This window comes from Canis aureus, chromosome 21 (genome assembly GCF_053574225.1).
Source record: "Canis aureus isolate CA01 chromosome 21, VMU_Caureus_v.1.0, whole genome shotgun sequence".
Taxonomy (NCBI): Eukaryota; Metazoa; Chordata; class Mammalia; order Carnivora; family Canidae; genus Canis; species Canis aureus.
The window spans coordinates 46,058,869-46,080,833 of record NC_135631.1 but is presented as its reverse complement, the minus strand read 5'-3'; the positions used below and the strand labels follow the sequence as shown (position 1 = coordinate 46,080,833).

Below are 21,965 nucleotides of genomic sequence, written 5' to 3'. Positions count from 1 at the left end.
ACACACACACACGCCTACTGCATTATCCAGGGTAAGGATAAGATTTCCCTAAATTAACTTAATGTTCTGCTGCTAGGGTTCTCAAAATCTCAAACTCCTCACACACACAGTGGGTTTGTGTGTGCAGTGTGAACTGAAAACACAGAGCCTCTTAATAAGAACAGCATATTCTGAGTGTTAGCATTATTGCACTATGACTATGTGTCTAACTATGCACTAAGCTCTTTAATCCTAGAAGCTGGTTCCCTTTCTATCCTCATTTTTCTTTTTAAGGTTATTTATTTATTTATTTGAGAGAGAGAGAGAGATTGAGAAAGAGAGAGCACGAATGGAGGCAAGGGCAGAGGGAGAAGTAGATTCGTCGCTGAGCAGGGAGCCCAACACGGGGCTGGATCGTAGGAACCCGGGATCATGACCTGAGCCGAAGTCAGACACTTAACCAACTGAGCCCCCCAGGCGCCCTTTACTCCTTTTTTCAGATGAGGAAATTAAGGCACAAGGGAGGTAAATCAATTGCCTGAGGTCTCACAGCTGATGAACTGCTGCCTGATTCCAGAGCCCATTCTTTTTGCTTGTATGCTGTACTGCCTCTTGCTATCTATCCAAATCAAAGATAGGTTTCCAGAAAATGCTAAACAGAACTCTAAACCATGATGATGATGATGATGATGATGATGATAATTCTGCAGCCACTTATTATTACTGAGTCTTTAACTGTATACTTAAGTACTATGGTAGCCTTTTTATACATCTTACCTCACTTAATCTTCATAATCTAGGGACTTGGATTTTATTGTCCTCACTTCATAGCAAAATTGAAGCTCAGAGAGCTCAAGTAATTTGTTTAAGGCCACAGAGCTAGTTAGTTATTGGCTGACTTGGGATTCAAACAGGTCTATAGCTAGTGCTCATTCCCTTGTCTGGCTTCCACACTCATACATGTTCCTGGTTTGGTAAGCAAAGGGAACTAGAATGTTGTTCTCAGCACTGTGATAGTCATTATAAATCACATGATCATGAATTACCAATAGGAAACTTGCTACCTTCCATGTCAGAGTGAAGTTGGGTATGTCATCACTTTAAAACATTTGAATATGAGTAAGACATGTGTGTTGCAACTTTAGAATATAGTATTTCCATTAAAATTAATCACTCTTTGGGATAGTGTTTGACTTTCGAATTAACTGCAAATGAATGGCAGAGTCAGAAAGGTAAAATAATGACTGAACTGGTTAGGAAACAAAAAGAAGAGAAAACGAAAGTCCTTAAATACATGGAGATTTCTCATCCCTTTACATTTCCAAGACAAGGAAGCAAAACTGCAAGTCCCAGCGGGGTGGGCTTTCTTCCTGTTGAGATTGGGGCATGTCTCCCTCCCTGTGTGGGGTGGGCATCCGCCCTGCTGTGTAGGAAGACCTAGAAACACTTGCCCTGAGACCATGAGCCACTGGCCCCAGGGTCTTTTCACAGAGGTTGCCTTTAACTTTGAGGATGAGGCTCTGGTTTAGAAAGGTTAAGTCATTCATTGCTCCAAGGTCTGGAATTAGAAAATGGAGAGCTTGAACCCTATCCTAGGCAGGTCTGTATTGTCAGGGCTCTTTACTGGGTAATCCCAACTTGGTTTCCAAGTAGGAGAGAGAGGGAGGGGTGCAGAGAGAGAGAATCTTAGCAGTGGGGAGCAAGAATCAGGGCACCCCCACTGGTACCTCCTTTACAGCCCCACCTCCCAAAGTATCAGTGAGGTAAACGTGCTTTTTCAAACCCAGGTTTAGATTTTTAATGTTATTACTTCTGGGCAGACTTTCAAATGTAAAAAAATAGTTGATGTCAAGAACTCAAATGAAAGAATCTATAAATATATTAAGAGTTTTCTCTTTGTACCTTTTCTGGGAAAGCTCTGTGGAGATTTTTTAAGGAATTGAAAAAGGGCTAGATAAAGTAATTCTAGTTTACAGGGTTTTTTGAGCAAGGCTAATTATATTAACCTGATTCCAATGTAGTCTTATTTTTTTGTTACGGCATTAATACAAGCAAAAGGAACACATACACATACACGCACACAACACACAGCACACACACACACTAAATAATTTCTGCCCTTTTTTGGTGTAATTTGGCCACTTTATAAGTTTCACCCAAGGATCTTTGTGTCAAGAAGTGCAGAGGATGCACTTTTTTTCTGGGAAGATGATTGTGTTTATATTATAACACACGCACACATACAGTGCTACAGGAACATGGCCAATTCATCTATTTTGGAAATGTGAGCGCCTTGGTCTTCTCTGGCACTAGGAGGGCATGATGCCATTGGATATGTTTCTAAAACTCTCAGACAAGACCTCATGAGTGGGCAATAGCAATTCCTCTGTGATGTAATTTTTTTCACTCGAGGAGGTTTGTGCACCATCGAATCAATACCATAGCACATTTTCTAAAACAAAAGAATTTGAAAATAAATTCGACTCTTATTCTATATATGCGGAGTGCCAACGAAGCTTTTCATCTGGAGCTCATTTTCCTGTGGGTACTACTCATGGGCCAGGAGAGCTGGCCCTAGGATTGGACCCAGCAGAGGCCAAACAGAGCAAAAAGGCTGCAACTCTAGCCCCTGAGAAGGGGATGGATTTGTAACTGGCAAAATGACCGACCATTAAATCACCGGAAGAATAAACTGCTAATAATTCCTTCTCATCAATAAAGCATTTTCTCCATCACAAATTCTCAAGCGGTGGGGCAGAGTGGTACATTTTACTGGGACGCTGGAACAGAAAAATCAGAGGGAAATACACATGGGTGGTGGATAAGCTTTTTATCTTGAACTCTTCAAATTTACATCTCAAGGGCCAGCTGCCTGGCAGGAACGAATCGGAGTGTTCTATTTCGGGCATAACTCTAGGAAGCAGCTTCCAGGACCGACCTGATCTGAGTATGAGTTATAGATATTATAGCCAACTTTTCCTCCACGCCAAAACCCCGTCCCTCCAGAAATCTTAATAGGCTTTTGAGAGCCTCCATTTAGAGCCGGCTGCATAAAATGATCCTTTGATGAAAAGGGATTGGAACAAGGGTTAAAGCCGACATTGAAAGGTGACTGTGGAGGGCACGGTGTTCATACAACCGTCCTTTAATATGTGTGGTGTGCACCTGTGATAAGATGATTCATTACCTGGGGCTGCTCTTTGACAAGCTCCATCGTTCAGCCCTCGGGGTTCTGACGGGACAATCCTGCACCCGCCCAGGAAATATAACAAGGTCAGCTTTTTTTTCCCCTGAGACGTAGATTGAGATGGTTTAGCTTATAATGCATCTCTGTTTACTCTTTATGTAAAATAAAAACAGGGTTCAAGGCGTCGCAATGCCTGTTCTCCACGGAGCAGGCCAAGCAGGGATGTGGGAACTCACTGCTGAGTAAGGAGGTCTGGGAGGAAAAATCCTGGAGAAGCTGCAAGCTCCGTGTGCCTCGTGTTCCATCCTCAGCAATGGCCACATTGGAGGTCAAGGTGCCCTGGCCCTGAGGGGCTGTGTCAAGCCTTCGAGTGGAGGGTGATTCTGATTCCCTCGGGTTTTAATGCCGCTTTGCTTGTCACGCAGCTTTTCGCTTTCCTGGGGTCTTGGGGGGGAGGCCCCCTCATCTGAAGCTCGGTCAGCATCCTGGGGACCTCAGGACCAGCATCCTCGTCACGACAAGGGCACAGGAGTGGTGTAAGGGAGTGGGCATGCTGCCCATGACATGAGGAAGGCTTGTGGGCCCCCTCCCCCCCACGGGCTGAAGTAAACCTGCAGGTGTACAAGAACTGGCCGGGCTTCCAGAAGAATCTGCAAGAGGCCCTCACCCCTTCCCTGGGCTGCTCTTATAAGACTACACTGGTCCCTCCCATCACATCCCCACCCACTGAGAAATGGGCTTGCTTAGGGCTGCTTTAGAAATCTTAACAGCGATTAGGGAAGGAAGATGACCAGTTTCCCCCATGGTCCAAGTTTCAAAAGAATGAATAAATAAAATAGCAAAATGGAAACTTTTATTTTTAAAATTTACCTTTAAAAAAAAAAAGCAAGCAAGCAAACAAGCAAGCAAGCCCCGTCATGAAAAGTATTTCCTTCACTTAAGGTCAGAACACGAGCCATTGTACAGAAATGAAAACAAAATAAAACTTAGACCTTCCAGGAGAAGGGGAAAAAAATCTTGCTTCTAAAATATAGAAACACCTCCCAACCCCTCTCCTATTCTTGACATTGCTAGTAAACATTATTTATTCGCCTCGAATGGATGCGGTTACATATCACTGTCATGCAAAAGAAATTCATTTCCTTTCCGAGTTCAATCTGCCATAAAAATTCACTCTTGTTCCCATCTCCCACTCACCTGTCCTTGTGCATTAGTAACTAGTTGACCCGTGACCCCCTGAAGACTGGAGAGGGCATTGCCAAAGGCCTGTGAGCTTGCTACGGAGCCCATGGCTACTGCCGCTGCAGCCTGACTTGCTAGTGGATTATTAACCAGCTGCAAAGAGAGAAAAGATTAGGGTGAAACCACCAAGAGAGGCATCGGCACAGCACACGGATAAGACATTCACATGGGGGAAGGGCCTTCACCCTCCAACTGGCTCATGCAAAGGGCCCAGACCCATGGGAGGGAGCCTGGCACACATGCCCTTGGAAGCTGTGGGCTCTTGGGATGGTTGGACCCGAGGCTGGGAAGAGAAAAGTCTCCCCCAACCCTGGGCTGCTTAGTGGAGCCCCAGGGGAGAGCGAGGTGGGTCCCGGGGGTTCGGTGGGCCGGTAGGGTCTTGCCAGATGGACCAGTGATTTTGGAGAAGTCCCTGGATTTTGTCCTCCAGCCTAAATAAAACTCTGGGGAAATGTCTCTTTTCCTTGAGGTGAGCGGACGGAATGGGGATTCAAATAGGTTGGGAGTAGGAGTAGAGGGGAGGACCAGATTTTAAGGATTTCTGCAAATGAATCCATCATTTTTATTTGTGAATTGAAGTTTCCTTTCGGGTGGTTGGATAAGGCAGATGCCTCGCCTCACTTTCTTCTCCAAGGAAGAAGAAAACCAAAGTTGGTAGTAATGGAAAGCTCCGGTCCCTGTGCTCTTAGAGGAGGAGTCTAGGGTTGGGACGTTTGGGGGGTGGGGTATGGGCAGAGGGGGGCTCACGCCCATCACGGCATTCAAGGCCAATGAGGAAGGTCCTTTGGTGAATGGCCAGGTGGACATCTCTCTGTTTGCTGTTTAACTAATATGTGGCCTTCCCTCGGTCTCTTTCCTAGGACAAAAGTGAAATCGGGAGGAGAATTTGACTTGGGTAGAGGGAACCTACTCAAGGAGGAGGTTATAGCTGCCAAAACCTGTTTTTCCATGGAGACCAATTCAATATTCTTTATCCTGCCAATTTTCCACGCCACAGGTTTTCAGGCCTTCTGACCACGAGGCAGGAGAGTAGCTTGAACTAAAATCTGCATTTAGGTTAATGACTAGATATAAATTCAAGAAACATTTAAACTATTTTCACAGTATTGGTTTTGATACATGAATTTCATTTGTATTTATTCTAGGGTGTTATTTTTTCCCATATAGTTCCTCTCAAGTACAACGATTGTTGTGTATAATAATGCATTTTTCCATCACCAGTTCCCACATCCATGAAATTCCTGCATTTTAGCAAAAGCCTGCCAAGACTAAGACTTGGTGGGGAAAAAAAATTAATGCCAGACTTAATTCTGGTCCCGGAAGCTCTTCTTCTACTTTCTCCATTCTCTTCTTTCTTTTCCTCCTTCCCTCTTTCTTTCCCTCCAAATATATCTGATAGCTTCATTCCTTTGGAAATTTGCCTAGAGTTTTATAACATCTGATGAGGACAGGAATGCTAATTGTCAGAGGAAACACCAAAAGGGAGAGGAATTTAGTACTTTTTTTTTTTTCATTAACGTGATATCCTTATCTCTTTGGTTTCTTTTTTCATCTACAACCACATTTCACGTAACTAGTTCTACAGAAATCCCATTGACCCAGCATATTTTTTTTAAGAAGCAAAAATCCATCTTGGACTCATTACTTTATGTGTCTTTTGCCTTTATATCTCTCTCTCCTAAAAGACAGGAATGATTTTCCTTTTTTAAGGAGAAAAAAAATTCTCATTCATCAGCCTCAAAGAAACCCTGTCTTATCCCAGATTACCACCATGGGATTTAAATTTCAGGTTGGCCCTGGTCTTGTTTTTTTATTTTTATAGTGTAGATGAAGCAAATAGTGGTGGATGGTCAGTGAAAACTCTCCCTGTTTTGTGGTTGACTATCTTAGGTGAAAGAGTTTGTATTGTGTGCCTTTTCACTCTTGAAATGAGGAGATCTTTGGGAATACCTCCCCTAAACTGCCAGGACAGATGCTGCCTATCGATGTCTTAGCCCACGTGCCAGCTGCTGCGTTTATACTTCTTTTATGCAATACAAGTTAAAACCACAATGGAAACCCACCCCTCCATCCCAGGTTCACAGAGATCCCAAAATAAACTTCGTAATCTCAAAGAAAACGAAATCGTGTACAGTTTGTTGCTAGTGTTGAATATGCAAAATTTGTCCACGAATATTGGGTGAAAAAATTTAAATCAGCACGTGCAGAATGTTTTCTGAAAAAGATAGACAGTGATTCCCATTTAATGAAGTGAAAATATTTTCAGAAGTTGTAAGACATTTCCCTAACATCTAGGTCAATCAAAAGTTCAAATGGCTAATTACGGATTTACTTTGGATATAGTGGTATACTGGAGAAATCCTTACATTTAGGATGGGAGTGTATTGTTCAGCTATAGGGCCCATTTATATGTTGTAGGTTGCATTATATAAAGGATAAACTATGGTTCTGAATATGAAACAAAATAGCTACCTAAGAGCAGACTCTAAGCCTTCCTGTTACGGGGCCGGGAACAGGTATACTTGTACTGCTCTGGAAAGTTGCTGAAGCAAACACAAATGTACAGATTTTATTGATTTTTCATGTTTATTTCCTCGATATCCTTGTCCTAGCTTCTTCCCTTTGCTGCCTTTCCTTCTTCATGGAACAAATGCCACCTCGATGACTCATTATTTCCCTAGGTCTTTGGGAAAGGCAAGGGGGGGGGGGCTCTGGGGAGATGCCTCTCTGGCTCCTGAAAGTAGGGCTAGAACCTAAGGCGAGGGGTTGTGGTACACACAGACAGTGGGTACGAGTCAATCTGCGCACTGACAGCATTTCAGGTGGACCATTGGTGGTGGTGATGGATGCAGCTTCATAAATATCTCTGGGCTTTTCTGTCTGTGACTGCCAAGGCAGGGATGTAATATGCATCGAGATATGTGGCAGGGAGGGGGAGGGAATGGTCAGGAAACCATAAGTGTTCCCTTCATCACCTCGGGTCATGTCACTCTGTATTGTCCCCAGTCATGTCATATTAGCAGTGTTCCTATCAGTACTTCTTCTTGATTGGAGACTCAGGGTAGATTTCGACAGCGAGGAGTCCAGGCACAATAAATGTACATAATGAGCATGTTGACATTCTGGGACCGATTGGATATTTTGAAGTTGCTGCCAAGTTTACGCCTTCAGATCCTTCATTGCCAATATACCTAAGTAGCAAAGGATGGCCCAAATGAAGTCTGATTGTATTACATACTTGCATTTTCGACTCCAAACTCAAAAGTCATGCTGAATTCTGGTGCAGGCTTGTTTGTAAGTGTGGAAGCTCCCCAAGCAAGGATTTGCAGAGCCCTAGAGTTCTCACATTACCTCCATATGGATTCTGGGCCTTGAATACATCAAGCTATCATTCTATAATTCACAGATAGTCTAAAAACCTCCTAATGGAAAGACTAATTTCTTAAGATGATCCCCTGCCTTCCCCCAATTTTAGAGAACATAATGGAATAATTTTTAAAAATAATTTTGTACCAGTTAAGGAAGGCTCCAGAGCCCTGTCTGTCCATGGGGGAAGGCATTGGCTCTGAAACCAGACTGTCTTTGCTTATGAGTTTAAGTAAATCATGCCTCATTGTCTCATGGATCAAATGAGTGTAAAGATGGTACCATCCACACAGTTGTGATGAGGATGAAATACTTGGCATATATCATGTATGTAAATGCTGGTTATCATTCTCACAGTTCGTATTGTGCATGAGGATTTTTTACTCATCATTATTTCAGAATTAGAACTCACCTTTACAAATATCTTCTCTCTTTGGAAATAATGTAGACACAGGCAACTGTATTCTCTATTTTGATATTTTAACTGTATTCTCCAATGTTATTTGACTTATTTTTAAAGAGTAGCTTGAAGGAAGCTACTAGCTAGATAACATGATTATTAGGTGAGGCGAGTTTCATGACTTAAAAGACATATGAGCCACTTAAAAATATTTCAGACTGGAGGACATCAAAAAGAACTCTGATAACTTGGTTTTCCCTACTTATCTCGGGCTTCTCATAGTTGGTTATTTATGGAGAAATCTATGGAGAAAGCAGTGTTTTGACGCCAAGGCCAGGGTTGGTCATGACAGACCAGAGAAAGGAGATTTCCTTTCTACCATATCCTTGTAAGGACACCCTTTTTGGAGTTTAATTCCTGCCTCATCTCAAAACATGGTGAATGAATCTATCCCATGCTTGCTGATTTGAGAGTGAACGCATGCAGGAAGACTTGTATAAACTTTTCCTTAGGATTCACAATGGTTTATTTCTATACCTACATACCAAGATGGATAGCGGGTGCTCATATCATAATGAGAAAAAAAATCCATATTCCCATATCTACAGTGCTTTGTGCACATCTTTGTTATCTGGGAACACTAAATGGTGATGAGAAGAAAAACTCTGATAGAGTCTCTTTCAGGAGCACTGGATGATGTCATATGTATGACACCATATAAATGTCACCACAAATTATGTCACTACATGAAGGAAGGGCCTTTCTCCAGTACTTGCCCCATCTTCTCTTTCTCTGAAAGACTCATAACCTACAGCCTGGTAAAGAATTCAGGTTTCTTTAATCTGAGCATTAGCAGTCACAATACTTTTCATGAGAAATCACTGATTACAACATTCTATTATTATGAATCTTAACTATGAAAATATGGCAGCATGATGAGGCAACTTACCTATGGTGTTCTATTCTATGTCTATGCCTTTATTCCAAGAGGGACTTGTGAATGCAGTAGGCTCAAAACCTTTCTTTGGAGCATAATTGCCCATGATCTATAGTTTTATCATTTTCCTCATGCGCTATGTGGATTTCATAGAGTATGGATTTTGGAGAAGCTTTTTTTGCTACTAACTTTTCAATTTAAAACCCTAAAATGCATCCAATGAGAGGATCATATGGTTCTTGGTTTTTCTCTTGCTGATATGATGAATCACATTGATTGTTTTACAGGTGTTGAACCAGCCTTGTGTTCCAGGGATAAATCCTACTTGGTCATGGTGAATAATTTTTTTAATGTATTGTTGGATCCTATTGGCCAGTATCTTGTTGAGAATTTTTGCATCCATGTTCATCAGGGATATTGGTCTGTAATTCTCCTTTTTGGTGGGGTCTTTGTCTGGTTTTGGAATTAAGGTGATGCTGGCCTCATAGAACGAATTTGGAAGTACTCCATCTCTTTCTATCTTTCCAAACAGCTTTAGTAGGGATAGAGGGAACATTCCTCGACATCTTAAAAGCCATCTATGAAAAGCCCACAGCAAATATCATTCTCAATGGGGAAGCACTGGGAGCCTTTCCCCTAAGATCAGGAACAAAACAGGGATGTCCACTCTCACCACTGCTGTTCAACATAGTACTGGAAGTCCTAGCCTCAGCAATCAGACAACAAAAAGACATTAAAGGCATTCAAATTGGCAAAGAAGAAGTCAAACTCTCCCTCTTCGCCGATGACATGATGCTCTACATAGAAAACCCAAAAGTCTCCACCCCAAGATTGCTAGAACTCATACAACAATTCGGTAGCGTGGCAGGATACAAAATCAATGCCCAGAAGTCAGTGGCATTTCTATACACTAGAAATTAAGGAGTCAATCCCATTTACAATTGCACCCAAAAGCATAAGATACCTAGGAATAAACCTAACCAAAGATGTAAAGGATCTATACCCTCAAAACTATAGAACACTTCTGAAAGAAATTGAGGAAGACACAAAGAGATGGAAAAATATTCCATGCTCATGGATTGGTAGAATTAATATTGTGAAAATGTCAATGTTACCCAGGGCAATATACACGTTTAATGCAATCCCTATCAAAATACCATGGACTTTCTTCAGAGAGTTAGAACAAATTATTTTAAGATTTGTGTGGAATCAGAAAAGACCCCGAATAGCCAGGGGAATTTTAAAAAAGAAAACCATAGCTGGGGGCATCACAATGCCAGATTTCAGGTTGTACTACAAAGCTGTGGTCATCAAGACAGTGTGGTACTGGCACAAAAACAGACACATAGATCAGTGGAACAGAATAGAGAATCCAGAAGTGGACCCTGAACTTTATGGGCAACTAATATTCGATAAAGGAGGAAAGACTATCCATTGGAAGAAAGACAGTCTCTTCAATAAATGGTGCTGGGAAATTTGGACATCCACATGCAGAAGAATGAAACTAGACCACTCTCTTTCACCATACACAAAGATAAACTCAAAATGGATGAAAGATTTAAATGTGAGACAAGATTCCATCAAAATCCTAGAGAAGAACACAGGCAACACCCTTTTTGAACTTGGCCATAGTAACTTCTTGCAAGATACATCCACGAAGGCAAAAGAAACAAAAGCAAAAATGAACTCTTGGGACTTCATCAAGATAAGAAGTTTTTGCACAGCAAAGGATACAGTCAACAAAACTCAAAGACAACCTACAGAATGGGGGAAGATATTTGCAAATGACATATCAGATAAAGGGCTAGTTTCCAAGATCTATAAAGAACTTATTAAACTCAACACCAAAGAAACAAACAATCCAATCATGAAATGGGCAAAAGACATGAACAGAAATCTCACAGAGGAAGACATAGACATGGCCAACATGCATATGAGAAAATGCTCTGCATCACTTGCCATCAGGGAAATACAAATCAAAACCACAATGAGATACCACCTCACACCAGTGAGAATGGGGAAAATTAACAAGGCAGGAAACAACAAATGTTGGAGAGGATGTGGAGAAAAGGGAACCCTCATACACTGTTGGTGGGAATGTGAACTGGTGCAGCCACTCTGGAAAACTGTGTGGAGGTTCCTCAAACAGTTAAAAATATACCTGCCCTACGACCCAGCAATTGCACTGCTGGGGATTTACCCCAAAGATACAGATGCAGTGAAACGCCGGACACCTGCACCCCGATGTTTATAGCAGCAATGGCCACGATAGCCAAACTGTGGAAGGAGCCTCGGTGTCCAACGAAAGATGAATGGATAAAGAAGATGTGGTTTATGTATACAATGGAATATTACTCAGCTATTAGAAATGACAAATACCCACCATTTGCTTCAACGTGGATGGAACTGGAGGGTATTATGCTGAGTGAAGTAAGCCAGTCGGAGAAGGACAAACATTATATGTTCTCATTCCTTTGGGGAATATAAATAATAGTGTAAGGGAATATAAGGGAAGGGGGAAGAAATGTGTGGGAAATATTAGAAAGGGAGACAGAACCTAAAGACTGCTAACTCTGGGAAACGAACTAGGGGTGTTGGAAGGGGAGGAGGGCGGGGGGTGGGAGTGAATGGGTGACGGGCACTGGGGGTTATTCTGTATGTTAGTAAATTGAACACCAATAAAAAAATATATATGTATATATAAAAAAATAAAAATAAAAATAAACTGGGACATACAAAAAAAAAATAAAACCCTAAAATGGTGGCACCATTTGTTTTTAAATGAGGATGTTCATAAATGCATTCATCACAGTTCATTCCCATGTAAGGTCCGAATGACTTGCAGTGGCTGCCTAGACATAAGAGGGCAAATGTAGCTTCCCTAGTTCATTTACGTGCATTAGGTCCTTGACTTTCTTATACTGTAGATGTGAAACATGTGTCTCTTGGTCCCTTGAGATTCTTTTAAAAATCAATGCTTCCACTTACTACCCTCAAGTCTGCTCTGAAAGGTCAAGGAAATACCAGTAGATCCATGTTGGAATGTTGGCCATATTTATCTCAACAACCTATTTGATGTGGGTTTTATCCTACTAGGCTTTCCCCCTAGGTCTCATGATTGTTATGTAATACAAACATAACAGTTAGAAATCAGTTTTGTGAGTTTTAATATCAAGCCCAACTCTGCCATTTGCTCTCTGCCCACTTCCCAGCAGAGATGGTGATGTGCTAGATGCTGACCGTCCAACTCTCTGCCCATCAGAAGTCTCCAGCTGGAGTGCCTGAGGTTTGCAGTGATGACCCAGGCACAACCACATCTTAAAAATATCTTTTGTTCATCGATGTCAAATCACATGGATTCCACTACTTTTTGTAGGATAAATTTTATTTTATTTTTATTTTCTGACAAAAATGTAAGTATAGTAACTTCCTAATAATGTTCTAATAACCAGCCATATTTAGTAACAGAGGAATTTTTAAAGTGTCCTAATGTCTGAGGTTGGGTTCCCCAGAAATAGGATGAGGAAGGGAAGGATTCTGATCCTATAGGGGCTGCGGACTGTGACTGAAGCTTCAGAGCTGTCCCACCCTAAGACAAGGAAGCTGGATGGTCTCAATCAGCACCTGACAGTCCTGGTTGAGAGACAGCCCCTGGGGTCAAGGGAGGGTTGGAAATCAAATCCTTGGCACTGTTGGCTCTTTGGTCTCAGGAGAAAATGCATACTGGAGCCTGAGGGATGGAGGAAGAGCTACAGGTGCTGGCTGTGGAAAGCCCCCCACCCTGAGGAGGGTAGAGGCAACTCACAGAAAAGAGTGAATCCAGGGACCTAGGTAGAACATTATCGTTTTCTGCTACAGCGCAAACATCACTTCTTTTCACTCATTAACGTCTTCCATTTGCTCTCAAACATTGATTCAGTACCCACTATGTTGTGGGCACAGTATGAGGGGACAGTGTGATGACCAGCTGACCTGTTCCCTACTATCATGGGGCTTTACACAGGAAAAAGAGACTTTGGTGGAGAGAGGAGGGAAGTGGAAAAAGATGAGCTGGCTAAGGAGCAGTATCCAGATCTGGAGATAGTGGTAGTCTGGGGTGGGGCCCTTGAGAGATGTGGGGTCGTCCAAAGAGAACTGGAAGGCGGTGCTCTGAGTCTTTGCACCTGTAGGTTCTCAGAGTTGCACAGAAACGTGCCTGGCAATAGATGAGCCATTCTACCTGAAAGGATTAAGAGGCTGAATTCTGAAACCGGATTGCCTGGGTTCTAATTCTGAGGCTGCTCATAACCAGCTGGTAACTAGCAGTACCTTCCTGTTACAGTCTGAAGAGCAGTACCTTCCTGTTACAGTCTGAAGGTTTGTGCCCTCTCCCCTCCTAGCTCATATGCTGAAATCTTAACCCTCAAAGCTTTTGGTATTAGGAGGAGAGGTTTTTGGGAGGTGCTTACATCATGAGGGTGAAGCCCTCATGAATGGGATTAGTGCCCCATAAAAGAGGCCCTGTAGAAATCCCTAGTCCTTTCCCTCACATGAGGACACGGTGAGAAGGTGCTATGAACTGAGAAGAGGCCTCTTACCAGAAACTGACCATGCTAGTGCCTCACTTTTGGGCTTCACAGTGGCCAGATCTGTGAGAAATAAATTTCTGTGGTTTACGAGCCGCTCAGCCTGTGGTCTTTCATCAGAGCAGCCAAACGGACTGACACACTTTCTGTGTCCAGGCTTCTTCAGTTTTAGTAAAGTAGGAATATTAATGGTGGTCATGACTTCACAGGGTTGTTGTGCAAAATAACCCAAGTTAGCATATGCAAAACACTGGAGGAATTCCTGACACACGGTAAGCATTATCTAGGTCTTGCTGTAAGAATTTTGACTCCTTCTAGGAACTTCATGCTGTTGTAGGATTGGATCCCCTCTGGCTCTCACTGTCTCTTCCAGGGCAGACAACGTGGCCCTTTGGCAGATGCTCAACTATGTCAGGATGTTTGCATTTGCTGGCTCTGTGTCTGCAGCTCTCTTTGCTATCCACATATCTCTTCTCACAGGCCACCTCCTGGGGACACCTATCTTGACCACCCTAACAGAAAGAAAGGCATTCCCTTTCTTTCAGAGATGTACACCAAGACATGTATAAGGAAATATATGACGTCAGGGATTTGTTTCTACATAATCCATGGTAGGGTGGGGAGAAGGGTGAGAAAGAGAAGGCGGTTTTGGGTTGAGCATGTGGAAGCTGAGTGGTAGACATATACTGTTGTTTTACTATTTGTTCTACATTTGTATATACTTGCAATTTCCCATGATAAAGTTCTTGAAAATTCCTATTCATTCCCCATCTAGTCTTCTCGCTTGCTTACCTTGTAGCACTAATAGAGTCTAATATTCTCATTTGTTTATTCCCCTCATCACCCTCTCTAGAATATAGATTTCGGTTTCTTCTACAGCTCCAGGCACCCAGGGGGCCCTGAAATAACGTTTATCGAATGAACAAAAGAAATGAGTCAAGATTATGTGGGCCTGCCCAGGACCTTGGGTGGAGTTTGGCCCTTTAATATATATAGAAAAGAGTAAAAATTTGGGAGGTGAATTTGTCTAAGACTTCTCTTTTTAAATACAGCACCATACTTTATCGTCTCTCACATCATGCTGGCTGGACCAGCCAGAGCCTCAAACGTGGGATGCAGTCCTGAGATTCCTGAATGATCCCTGATGTGTCCTCCATCCTGTGAGTCAGCACTTACAGACTCCTCTCAGTGGCTGAGGCAGATTCCTGCAAGGAATCCCAGGATCCTCCAGGATATAAAACTCAATAATGGTAGCGTCTAAAGGTGAGGACCCAGCCATTCCCTGGATACCTTGCACCCAAAGCCCCTGATATCCCTAGAAATTGCATGCCTGGAACTAAATGTGGACAGGGCTGAGTGGAGGGCTTAATATTTAGGTTTGGTGTTACCTGGGAGCTGCAGGATAAGGAGGCAGGCAAGGAAACTTTTATATTTTAATTGTTGGGCCGTGGTGTTGGAAATGAAACCGCATGTTGGGAGTCAGCATCCCCAGCTCAGCCTCCTGGGAGCAAAGCCTATTGTGGATAATAGCATGGGTGGGAACAGAAGGGGGCTGTTCCCCATGTGAGGGTTGACCTATCTGTCCCTGGACACAAGCAATGCTGCTTTGAGGATAGGTGATAGGGAGTGGATCAGTTAAGGAGAGGTACATTCCCCCTTTGTGTGGTCTCACTGTGGCAGGACTTCACAAAGTGTTGGGCCACCTGGGCATTTAGATGGTTAATGGCTCTGAAAGGTCCTGGGTGCAGAGGCAGAAGTAAGTCTCTACTTGGATGGCTTCACAAACCCTGGACATCATTGCGGGTGGACAGAGGGGACTCTGCAAGCACACGAGGATGCCCTAGAGAGTATTCTAGAAGTACGCTCAAGGGAGAGGTAGATCCTGCAGGGGGCCTGGGGGCAGGTAATGCAAGATGATCAGTAGCTCTATAAGGAGGGAGCTGGGTCACTTGAGAAAGGGAAGGAAATAAACCAGTGTGGCCATCACACTGTGATTTAGTGGCAACCACTATGAAGTTCTTTAGAGGGATGCATTTCTTTTTTATTTTTAAATTTACTGATAAAATAGTCAAGCCCAGAGTTGAGGGGAAACAAAACAAAACAAAACACTAGCTTTTAACTCAACCCAATACATTTGATTTTGAAGCAGAGAGGTCAGCATTATGGAAACATACCAACTCTAAATCAGATTTTATCCAAGTTATGTGTAGCCCAATACTGTGTTACCACAAGCTTACACATCTCATTTCCTTTTCTGTCTAGTCCTCCATTTAATAACCTGAAAATCTATCTTTTTATTGAGTTTCATGCTATTTTCTTACTTACATACAATACTGCTACTCTTACCAATTGCCTATTGTCATGGCACATTAGTTAGGTGAATTTGTTGATATTTCAAAATTACTCTTTCTGTATTTTTTATTCTATCATCCAGTTTAAACAAGTGATCGGGAGCATTCCTGTGATGAAAGAAGCTATACTTATTTTTTTTTAAGAATAAATTGCTGCCACAGTACAGTAGTTGGTATTATTCTGGCTTCTAGTTATGGTAATGTACAGTTCACTCTGTCCCTGCCCGTCCCTAATTTACTTCCAGTGCTCCCCACATCAAAGAAGGACAAGGCATGGTTTGCCCTATGTGGCCTCCAGACAGTTTTGTTTGAGATGTTACCCAATGACTATGGTACAGGCTCTAAGCCAGGACCCAGAGGTACAGACACACAAGGCAAGAGCATCTTGTCTTAGGTGCTCCCAGTCAAACCAATAACTGTGGATTTCAACCCTATGTAGCTGTGGTCCTGTATGAAAGGGATGCCCTGAACCCAGGTGAGGAGCCCTCACTAGGCCTGGGCAACCAGACCAGTTGGAAACTGAATTTTACTGGATGATGAGGGGACACCTGGGTGGCTCAGTGGTTGAGCATCTGTCTTCGGCTCAGGTCATGATCCCTGGGTCCTGGGATCGAGTCCCACATCCGGCTCACTGTAGGAAGACTGCTTCTCCCTCTGCCTATGTCTCTGCTTCTCTCTTTGTGTCTCTCATGAATAAATAAATAAAATCTCTCTTTTTTTTTTTTAAAGGTTGACTGGAGAAGAAGGTGGAAAGGGGAGAGAAAAAATGCAACCACTCACTAACTTGAAAAGATATATACAATAGTCAAGATGTGGAAACAAGCTAAATATCCATTGTGATTATTATGCATATGTATAATATATATATATATTGGAATATTTAGCCATATAAAATAATGAAATCTTGCCACATGCAACGACATGGATGGACCTCAGCTACATTATACTAAGTGAAATAAGTCAAACAAAGACTAATACTGTATGATCTCAGTTACATGGAGAACAACAAAAACAGCAACAGAAAAAACAAGCTCACAGATGCGGAGAACAGATTGGTGGTTGCCAGAGGTCAGGGGTGGGTGGGGTGAAATGGGTAAAGGGGATCCAAAGGCACAAACTTCCAGTTACAAAATAAGTAAGTCATGGGATGTGATGGGATGGCAACTATAGTTAATAATAATGAATTGCACAGTTGAAAATTGCTAGGAGTGGAAAATTTAAAGTTCTCATCACAAGAAAAAAGGAATCTTGTAACTATGTGTGGTGATGGATGTTCACTAGATTGATTATGGTGGTGATTTGGTGATATATACAAATATCAAATCATTATGTTATACACCTGAAACAATATGATGCTATATGTCAATTATACATAAATTTTAAAAAAGAACCAGTGGGTACGAGCCAGGCTAGGGGTGTGCTCCGTTAGCTGTGGGAACACTGGGGAACTGGCTAGTTCACAGGGAGAAGAGGGGTGTCAGGGAAGCTTCTCAAAACAATTGAATAAATGGCAGATCGACTAAACAGACAGGAGAAGGAGGGCAGTTAGAATAGAAGAATAAGCATAAAGTTATGGAAACATCAGAATGCCTGGTGTGTTCTGAAAGGCCAGAGCACAAGTAGGGCAGGAAAATTCTGGATGGGGTTCTAAGGCAGGGAAAGGAAGTGGGAAGATATAAAATAGGAAGCGTGTATGTGAATGGCGTGGCGTGTTCCTATGGTACAGAGCATTTCCCAAGTGATTTCCCTGCAAGCTGTTGCTATGAAAGTACCTAAATATTCACACCCATATTATGGAGGTAGCCTTAACAGCCTTGCAGCACAGGAAACAACACTAATTGATAGTCATTGAGTCATAAAATCCTTTCATGTATTTTATATAAAGGCATATCTGAACTGCTGACTGACCAAAAATTAACCACTGAATTTTGATGAATAAAAAAAAGCCATCATCTTTTAAAGTACAGAACGTTCTCTTATGAAAAATTACAAAGGTGGATGATAAGTGATCAAGTGTATCCGTGTTTCTACCTTGGTATCCACCACTGGGTCCCTGGGTGCAGACTGAGCTGCGATTTTATAAATTATAATTTGATAAATTAATTATACGGGTTGCATTAGTTTATAAGATTTCAGGTCTCTGGGCAGCCTGGGTGGCTCAGCGGTTTAGCGCCACCTTCAGCCCAGGGTGTGATCCTGGAGACCTGGGATCGAGTCCCATGTCGGGCTCCCTGCATGGATCCTGCTTCTCCCTCTGCCTGTGTCTCTGCCTCGCTCTCTCTCTGTGTCTCTCATGAATAAATAAATAAAATCTTAAAAAAAAAAAAAAAGATTTCGGGTCTCTGACCTTCTGTCCAGAGAAGGTGGAAGTTTTTATTTACTTTGGAGCTATTTTTTTTACTCCTGAATACGTATATTTTGTATGGATAGGTATTAATTTTACTGTTGAAACTCAAGAAACTTTTTATTAAGTCCAAACCAGCTAAACCTATCATGTACGAGGAACAAAACATATGCTGCTTCTTCCTTTCATCCCAATAACCACATTGGATATTAAAATGCGCTTGTAAGAAATGTTACACATAATATCTTGGTTTTATCCACCCACTGGCAAGTGGAGAACCTGTTGAAACTGTTACTGGATTTTATTATTATGCATAATGGCTTGTTTGCCTCATAAAATGTATTCACTGAACAGCTGTTGTACAAGAAAGCTAGTCAGAGGAAATGCTCCTCTCCCCACAAAGCAGTGCTACAGTTGGGTCATGCATTACTTTTCCCCAAGGACAGAAAATCAACAGAAATCCACCCATTTACGGTTGGTCTGCAATTGACCCTTACATCACCTAATTCCTTGAATTCACAATAAGGGTCAGATTGGCCATTTGAACTCTAAGATCAGGATGCCTGGGTGGCTCAGTGGTTGAGTGTCTGCCTTTGGCTCCGGGTGTGATCCTCAGTCTGGGATCGAATCCCACATCAGGCTCCCTGCGAGGAGCCTGCTTCTCCCTCTGCTTGTGTCTCTGCCTCTCTCTGTTTCTCATGAATAAATAAATAAAATCTTAAAAAAAAAAACTCTAAGATGAAGGGGCGCCTGGGTGGCTCGGTGGTTGAGCATCTGCCTTGGGCTCAGGTCCAATCCTGGGGAGTCCTGCATCGGGCTCCCTTCTCACTGGGGAGCCTGCTTCTCCCTCTGCCTATGTCTCTGCCTCTCTCTCTGTGTCTCTTATGAATATATAAATAAAATCTTAAAAAACTTTAAGATGAAGAAAATGCTGCTTTTGGTCATGTCACCCCCATCTTTAAGTGGGTGCCCTGTAACCCTGGGCTAATACCATGAGAGCTCCTTCACTGTAAAGAGTAGAGGGATAATTCTGGGGTGGGGGGCGTCTGCCCATCACAAGGACAGCTGCTGTGCCCACGGCAGACCCATGGTAGCCTCTGTGCCCAGAAAACTTGGCCATTAGGAAAAATGAATGGTCCAAATTATTAGAGGGAATACGATTCTGTAGAAAGAGGAAGATAAGTACACGAAAGGAAAGCAAAAAACATGGCCAGAATGCTCAGAGGTAAATAAAATCCTTCTGCGCTCACAAAATATATTGGTTATAGGTTGTTCTGAAAACATTAAGCTAACAGTAAGAACCACTACCTGTAGGAGCCGTAAGCCAAGAAAATATAAAAAGTTGTTGTATAGATCGTTCGGGAAGTTTCCATTAATAAAACTGAACATAGGTTAAAAAACATAAAGCTTAATCTCACCACGAGCAAAAGCAAAGCTGTGTCAGAATTTTCCGCACGTAGGGAGAAGAGAGCGGAGAGTCACTGAAGAAATCAATCCACCCAATCAGCGAGGAGAAAAATATGTTTAAACATGTCTTGCCAATAGCAGTAACTAGTGAGAACTGGCCCCACATTTAGGAGGCAGAAGCTAGGCCACCAGGAACGGAGGACGGGATGCGAAACGGCTGGGGTCAGGGCCCTGGAGGCCCCGAGTCAGCGGCTCTCTGGGTGTGTGTGCCTCCTTGTCCTGCCCAAGCTCCACTGGCCCGTCTGTGACGGGAGAAGGTTGAACTAGATGGGGGGTTCTCAAAAATGGTCCCCGATGGGCAGATAAATCCACAGCAGTTTGGGGGATGGGTGTTATGGGGTTAGTGTTCCCTGATGAACAACCCCTGATAAACACCTATCATTTATCATCCCTTGAGCTGCCCCCAGGCCTGCAGAAATCATGATTTCCTCCCTTCCCTGATTGCTCTGCTGGATTTGGGTTTCAGGCCAGCTCCAAGAACGTTTTGATTCTGTGGAGGAGAATGGAAGAAGGGCTTCCTAGGACAGCGGTTCCCAGTGTGGGGTACTGGGACTAGCAGTATTAGCATCACCCGGGAACTGCTAAAAATGCAAATTCTTGGCCTCATCCCACAGACGCTGAGTCAGAACCTCTGGGGCCCGAGTGGCAATCATCTGGGTTTTAACAGCTCCCCAGAGGACGCTGAGGCTCACTAAAGCCTGGGCACACTAAGCCTGAACGGAGTGATCTCCAAGGTTCTTTCAAACAGTAAAATTCTATGGTGATGCTAAAATGATGGAATGAAATTTGGAACAATGCTATACTTTTTTCAGTTCTCTTCCTGTAAGGGGTACTAAACAAATATGTTAAATAAAATGTTTTCTAAATCTGCCTAGCAAGTGGGGACATAGGGCTGGAAATAAGTTGTTTAGGTCAGGGTTTATAGTGACTGTGCCATTCATTGACTTTGGGGCTGGTGTCCAGCAGCCAAGGTGCAGCAGTGGGAGGGGGCGATCACATAGTACACTGTTGAGGTGGGGGCTATGGGCCTTCCCAACACGATCAGAGCAATTCCAATGTTCTATCATGGGGATCAGCAGTAGAATTTAAACTATGTGATAGAGTTTTAATATAAAAACTAATTACCTGGGGGGCGCCTGGGTGGCTCAGTCAGTTAAGAGGATACCTTCAGCTCAAGTCATGATCCCGGAGTCTTGGGATCGAGTCCGGCATGGAGCTCCTGCTCAGCAGGGAGCCTAAGAACTGGCTTATCCCAGTTTTGCCTGAATATAGAAGAAAACCACTGCTGAAGGGAGGAAGGAGGGCTGGTCATCACCAGGAAATCTGGGCAGATACAACAGCTTCAGGGTCACTTCTGTATGAAACTCCAATTCTTTAGGTTTAGGGGGATATATTCCTATGCCTGGATAGTAGAAAGTTTTACTCATGCTTTGAGTTTTCAGATTAGCAAGTATGCTGTTTACTTCTTGTTTGGTATTGACTTAAAAAAAATAAGAGCAAGTTTTATTGTTCTTGATATCTCTGCCTCTATATCACAGTACATGGAGGAAAAATAAAGCAAAATGGCCAAGAGTGAAAATGAAAGAAGGGAAAACATCCAAATGTAGAGGCGATGATATAATCATTTTATAGAAAATATCACTTAAAATAAAATACAGAAATCGAAGATGGAAAAAATTGCATTAAATAAATGGGTTTATTTTCCCCAAGTTTTAGTTTTAAAAACTTGGACATATTGAGATAGTCTTTATTTATTTATTTTTTTAAGAAAAAAGCCATGAAGTAATAAGGGGAATTAATTTATTTTTTTTTCTTTTTTAATCTTTTTTTTTAATTGGTGTTCAATTTGCCAACATATAGAATAACACCCAGTGCTCATCCCATCAAGTGCCCCCCTCAGTGCCCGTCACCCAGTCATCCCCACCCCCCGCCCACCTCCCTTTCTACCACCCCTTGTTTGTTTCCCAGAGTTAGGAGTCTCTCATGTTCTGTCTCCTTTTCTGGTGTTTCCCACTCATTTTCTCTCCTTTCCCCTTTATTCCCTTTCACTATTTTTTATAGGGGAATTAATTTCTAAGAATTTATCAAAATAATGTGGAAGTCCATGATGTCTTTCTCTAGAGCAAG

General features: G+C 42.6%; 1 protein-coding gene across 4 annotated transcripts in view; it reads right to left on the bottom strand.

Moving 5' to 3' along the window:
* POU6F2 (POU class 6 homeobox 2) overlaps nt 1-21,965 on the bottom strand; it is a 477,797-nt gene that overhangs the window by 48,439 nt on the left and 407,393 nt on the right. For 3 of the 4 annotated variants that reach the window (XM_077864097.1, XM_077864098.1, XM_077864099.1), the window contains one exon: nt 4,364-4,501. The exons of the other annotated variant lie outside the window; for it this stretch is intronic. In XM_077864097.1, coding sequence (XP_077720223.1) covers nt 4,364-4,501 — 138 coding nt within the window. The remainder of the gene's footprint in view (nt 1-4,363; nt 4,502-21,965) is intronic. 4 annotated transcript variants of the gene reach the window in all.